Raw genomic sequence first — 5,671 nt, 5'->3', positions numbered from 1 at the left:
AGCCCCGGCGTGCCCCATCCCCAGCAACCCCCAGCCCCGGCGCCTCCGATCCCCACCCGCCACCGTCGCGTCTCTTGTCCAGCGAGACTAGCACTGCCCTCGAGTCCGCGACACATCTCCGCTCTCATCTCATCTTCGGTCAGCGCAGCGGGCCTCTCTCCTTCTGTCATTCCTCCCAGCCCCCACGTCTCTTCGAGGTGCTCCTCTCGCTGCCTCGAACTTGACCTTCCCGCTCCTCCACCCCTGCACTGCCGCTCCCTCCTGTTGTCTTCACCCACAAGCTCGGTCCCCCGACAAAAATTGCTGGATCCTGTGCTGCTTCTCGGGCGAGGTCATTGTGCTGCACATGCGCTGGCAAACAACATCGTCTCTGGTTTTGTTTCCCAACACTCGGTAAGAGAGGAAATTCTTTAGTACTAGTTTGATGAAAGAAACAGCAGCAGTTCATTAATATAAAAAATCACATATTTGGAGGCACGCCATTGTGTTTGCTACAATGTCTCAGTACACTGGACTACTAGCTTTGCTCTGTTCATCGTTTATTTGTAGCTACCTTGTGCTTGAAAATTGCTAGAGGCGGCCTGCTCCCGTTGGCTTCCACTGCGCTGTTGGCCTGCTCCACTCGTCTTCCACAGCGTGACGGCAGACAAGCCTGGATGCCGTCGTCCGAACCGCCGCACCGCCCGACAACCACGCTCCTCCAACCACCATCCATCAGCGCACGGCACTCCAAGCACGTCCTCTGGATGCCCCCTCCTCTTGCCTACTCCCTGACCATCTCCCTCCTGCCCCATCCGTCCAGGTATGGTACTCACACCAGTTCAAGTAGTGATGTTGCAACAAGTACAACAACTCCCCTATCAAGCTTACTGAGCCAAAAAAGAGCATTTGATGGATGATTGCTAGCTCGCTTTTTCTTAACGAAAATGTTCTTTTTCTGAATTTTCATTTTCACAAGTGTGATGCATGTGGTATTTGATTGATGCATTTTGAACTACTAGCTCACTTGGTACATATGATGCGTTCCTATACTATTGTATGATCCAATCTTTTTAGGTATGAGCGAAAAACTAGAAAATTTGTAGAAGCTTTTGTGTTTCTGTATTTATTTGTACAATGGTATATGGATGGGTTGTTCTTCCTTTTGTTGTATGGTGATGCTAATCATACACCAGCGTGGAGGCTAGTTCATGTCTTGCTGTTACATACTTGCAACATTATTTAGTTGTGTTCACAAGCAGGAAAGTTTGCATTCGGGAATTTAGACAAAACATATGTTCTGCCATTACACTTTTCATGCCCGACAGTTTAGGGCAAATAGGTAACATTATCTCTGCTAGACCGGACTCTATATATTCACGACACTCTAAACTACTATGGTAAGCATATTTAAACTGATGTATTTCTTCTAGATGCTGAACTTTTTGCAGTATAGAGACTACAAGCTGGCGCTGCTGAATTCATTAGAAGCTCTCTAATTTGTACAGGTTGAATTTTGAACATATGTTGAACACGTACATGTTTACATGCATTCTAGAGTGCTAATGTGATGTGACTTCGCTGTTGTAGGGGATCTTGGGAAGCACGTGAACAATCGGCTCATTTGCTTGCCACCGTCATGGACACCGCCGTGGCGCTGCCCATTGCTCTCGGTAGTCGTGCTTCCTCCTGTGTGGCCTTCTTCCTCTGGCCACTGCTGGCTCGTCATCCGTCCTTCTTCTCCATCTACTGAAGTTCAGCCTTTTTAATTGGCAACGTGTGTACAGCAGCGACGACGGATGATCTATCTCCCATGCCTCCGTCCTCAATCTCGCTGGTATGCTTTTGTATCTGAACTGCAACCTATTCTAGTCTTCTTGTTTTCGGAGGAGTGATTGTTCTCCACTGTATGCTAATGAAGTGACTATGTTACTGAACTTGTCTGATAATTCAACCTTGTTTGCTTGTGTGTGCTACTGAAGTGACTATGTTACTGAACTTGTGTTCTCGATGATTCTGAACCATCGTTGGTACCATCTAAACTTCTTGTCCAGTAATTCTAGTACTAATGAGCATCGAGTTGATTGAAATCATGTACTCCTAGTTGGTTTCTAAGACCCTTGCTGGTCCTTCTATATATAGAAGTTGTGCCTGATAGCCATACATGACTTTTGTGTATGACAAATGGTGCGAGGAAATTCTGAATACATGGCACGGGCGCTCTTGGACAGTAAACATTTATATCTTATTTGTTTGTGCAACAAGTCTGTGCTTCCTCACCAGTTCTAAAGATCCCAGAGCATCCGTCCAACTTTGTATCAGTATATACTATGTTGCTTCTTCGATTTCTGTATGGTTTTGTACTGACTGCTCTCTCCTGCCTATTTTGGTTGATGTCCGCGAATGGACAAAAACTGTATGGGAAATGTTCTATTATTACTAGCATATAAGTACAGAAAAAAGTTCAACACGACGTCCCAGATAAGTTCAAGCAAAAAGATGGTTTCAGGCGATTGTGTTGATGGTTTCGAAGCAGTTGAACTGATGCTTTTAGTTATGTTTAACAGATCGTCTTCGTCAATACCCAGGAGTGTTTTTATTCATAGGAAATTGAACCAAAAACAGTGGTTGCTACTAGTGTTTGGAAATTATAATTACTAGAACTATTATTTCTCACCCCTTTAATTGCTGGCTAATTCTTGTAAAAAGTAGTGGTTAATCTTGCTAATTACTTTGATGTGATGCCTAGGTGGTCAGCCCAGCTCCTGCAACCAACACAGGTCGTTGCCCCTTTTGCCACAACGGCAGCAGCACAAACATTAGTGTGGTCGTCCTCAACCAGTCCCTCACGCGGCCTCCGCGCAAGCCCTGCTCATGTATGCTTACACCAAAAGTACAACTCTTGCTACTCTCCTTGTACTTGCACTTATTTTCTAAGCAATAATTCCTATTGCTTCCTCTTGGGGGAAGGGGTCCCATGTTAAAGTTGTCTTGGTGCTCACCCACTGTTTATATTCATCACCATAGTGTACGAAACATATGAAAACCATTCTGGCTTCAAAGAAAATATAACCAGTACATGTGCAATTGCGCGAGAAGTTCCCTTATGAAAGTTCCTTGTAAACAAACCACATGAAAGTTCATCGAGAAAAACTTTGTAAGTTCAAAAGGCTATAGGAAAACTTTGTAGGTTCAGATGGGTATAGAAAACTTCGTAATTTCAAAATGGGCACGCCTAACAGTTCATGAATAAATAAACTAAACCCAACAAAGTCCATGTTGGTCGGTCTATAGTGTGTTGTCAAGAAGGTTGTTGGCCTTAGAGGCCGACACTGGCTGATCATCTACCTTCCAATTATTATTAGGCATATACCACTGAAACTGTAGGTCGCGCCCTCCTCCCGCATAGCCTATTGGTTGGCGTACCATGACCCCTCCTCATATTTTTGGTATGAATTTGATGAATCTTCTTGATGCTCTGTTCTTATTCATCTAGAGATTCCTCCTCATATTGATTGTTTGTATTTCTTGTACCAGTTTTGTTCTTGCATGTACGTATCAGTTCGATGTTTTGAGATAGATCAGATTACTTCCAACTGTGAAGATTGACATGCATATTTGGGGATGAGATTTTCAGGTACTAGTTTGGCACTGTATCTAACTCGTACTAAAATATTTCAGCAGTTCAACAGGGGTGTGGGGTTCAGTTCGACGGTGACGACCCAGGCAGCTGGCCTTCGCATAACGAAGTGGTGCAGTTTGATCTTGTGTGAGTTGGAAATCCCCTGATGCTGAGTGTGTCAGTACAACCCTACGCTACAAGGCATGCGTACATCCACTTCACATGTTAGTCAATAGAATTGTGCATTTTCTTGGTACCTTTGCTACTCTAGCCAAAAATATTTTGTTGTTCACTTTTCTGTGCAACAGGAGTAGAGCCGTTTGAGATGCTATGTTCTAGCGAGGTGGCTTATTATGTTTGTCAGAATGTAATACTTTGGCCGCAATGTACTTGTGTATCTTTTTCTGAACGGAGCACGAACAAAGATTATGTCATTATGAACTTTGGTTGTGATGGTACTACAAACTCTATAAAAACACCAATAATCCAATTTTACTGTTACTTATCTTTTATACAATTCACATGGATTGTGCTCCCTATTATGAACTGTGGTATAGAAATGCACTGTGCTCACCATTTTCTTTTAGTTCGTTAGTTCTGAATGCTTTAAAAGAGATGAGGTAAAAGTGAACCATCCGGTTTTGTATTATGAAAATTCAAGCAAAAAGAGACTACATGTAATTCAAATGGGAAAGGTACAAGTCATAAAATAAGAGAAGTCCATAACATCGTTGTAAAATAATGTTTAGTTAAAAAAACATTTTCTTTTTGAAAAAACTATCATTTAGTTCGATGACATAAACCATGCAAGTACATGGGCAATGATACAATAAACCGTTGAAAACTTACGAGCAAAAATATTACCTAAAACAGATCAAAGTCTAGTTAGTGAAAACACGCTTAGTACAAAACCATGCAAACATCAGTTCAAGTATTCTTTATTTCGGAACCTTTCAAAATTACTCTCTGAATAATATATCAGTATAAACGCACATGTAGATCAGTACAAGTACTCTGTTTTTTCTAACAGAAAACAGCACGATGGGTCTCATCATAATCCAAATTACTCTTCAACGGTTGAGAATTTGAGAAAACGTTGAACATGGCTAAGTTTCGTATTTTCGATATCTTTCCAACTATATATTATTTGCCTCATTTTGACAAACTTTTAAAAAAAATCATGTTTGAAATCAAATTTGACCGTATTCGAATTCATTTTTAAACTGTAAGGAATTAGAAAAACATTTCTATACAAAAAAGTTGTGCATTTTTCATAGCTTTCCAATGCAGTATCATTTGCATCAATCCGACAAACCGTTTGCAAAAAATCGTGAAAATACGTTCGCCTAGAATTTCACCGCTTTCCAAATTACTTTTATATCGTATAGAATTATAAAAAACATTAGATATATGAAAGATGCGGATTTTCACCAGCTTTCCAACACCATCTTATTTGCTCAATTCCGACAAATGGTTTGAAAATTGAGTCCAAAATACGATTCACGTTTTCGGTTTTGAAAAAAACGGTTTTTTCAAAACTGCTCTTAAACCATAATGATTTTGCAAAAACGTTCAATATACTTGAAATATAGTTGTCAAGAGCTTTCCAACGATATATTACACACCCCGTTACGACAAAAAAATTGCAAAACATTTTTGAACTAAAGAAGACGATCTGTTAAACAAAACTGAAAGCATCAGTTCAACCGCTCGAAAATCATCAGTACAACCGCCTAAAACTGTCAGTTCAAGTAGGGTAACAGAATAATATTCTGTTACGCGTAACAGAATAGCCCATATGTGTGTGTGTGTGTGTGTGTGTGTGTGTGTGTGTGTGTGTGTGTGTGTGTGTGTAAGTGGGTCTATTATGATAACACCCTTAAAACCTTATTCTGCACACCGAACCCTTATTCTGCTAACACCCCAACCGAAACGAACTGGATACAGTGAAAACGATAAAAGAGAGAAGCACCCCCACCGCCCACCCGCACAGCCAACCTCCCCCCGACCCGACCCACCCGCACAGCCTCACCCACGACCACCCGACCCACCCGCCTCCTCCTCCAACTT

The 5,671-nt window shown here is 41.7% G+C and overlaps 1 protein-coding gene across 10 annotated transcripts; it reads left to right on the top strand.

Annotated features, from left to right (window-relative positions):
- The first annotated feature begins 6 nt into the window (after nucleotides 1-6).
- On the top strand, nucleotides 7-4,042 carry LOC119324310. Of its 10 annotated transcripts, none has more exons than XM_037598093.1 (6): nucleotides 7-393; nucleotides 1,413-1,487; nucleotides 1,570-1,652; nucleotides 1,767-1,816; nucleotides 2,729-2,872; nucleotides 3,661-4,042. In XM_037598093.1, the coding sequence occupies exons 3-6, from the start codon at nucleotides 1,619-1,621 to the stop codon at nucleotides 3,766-3,768; spliced, it is 336 nt and encodes a 111-aa protein (XP_037453990.1). In that variant the 5' UTR covers nucleotides 7-393; nucleotides 1,413-1,487; nucleotides 1,570-1,618; the 3' UTR covers nucleotides 3,769-4,042. The 10 variants fall into 10 exon arrangements, 7 of the variants coding, with proteins under 7 accessions (XP_037453990.1, XP_037453989.1, XP_037453987.1 ...); XM_037598092.1 differs by having other exon boundaries at nucleotides 7-802; nucleotides 1,431-1,487; XM_037598090.1 differs by having other exon boundaries at nucleotides 7-802.
- The last annotated feature ends 1,629 nt before the right edge of the window (nucleotides 4,043-5,671 follow it).

Source organism: Triticum dicoccoides, chromosome 6B (genome assembly GCF_002162155.2).
Source record: "Triticum dicoccoides isolate Atlit2015 ecotype Zavitan chromosome 6B, WEW_v2.0, whole genome shotgun sequence".
Taxonomy (NCBI): domain Eukaryota; kingdom Viridiplantae; phylum Streptophyta; class Magnoliopsida; order Poales; family Poaceae; genus Triticum; species Triticum dicoccoides.
This window is presented reverse-complemented; position numbering and strand designations above follow the sequence as displayed.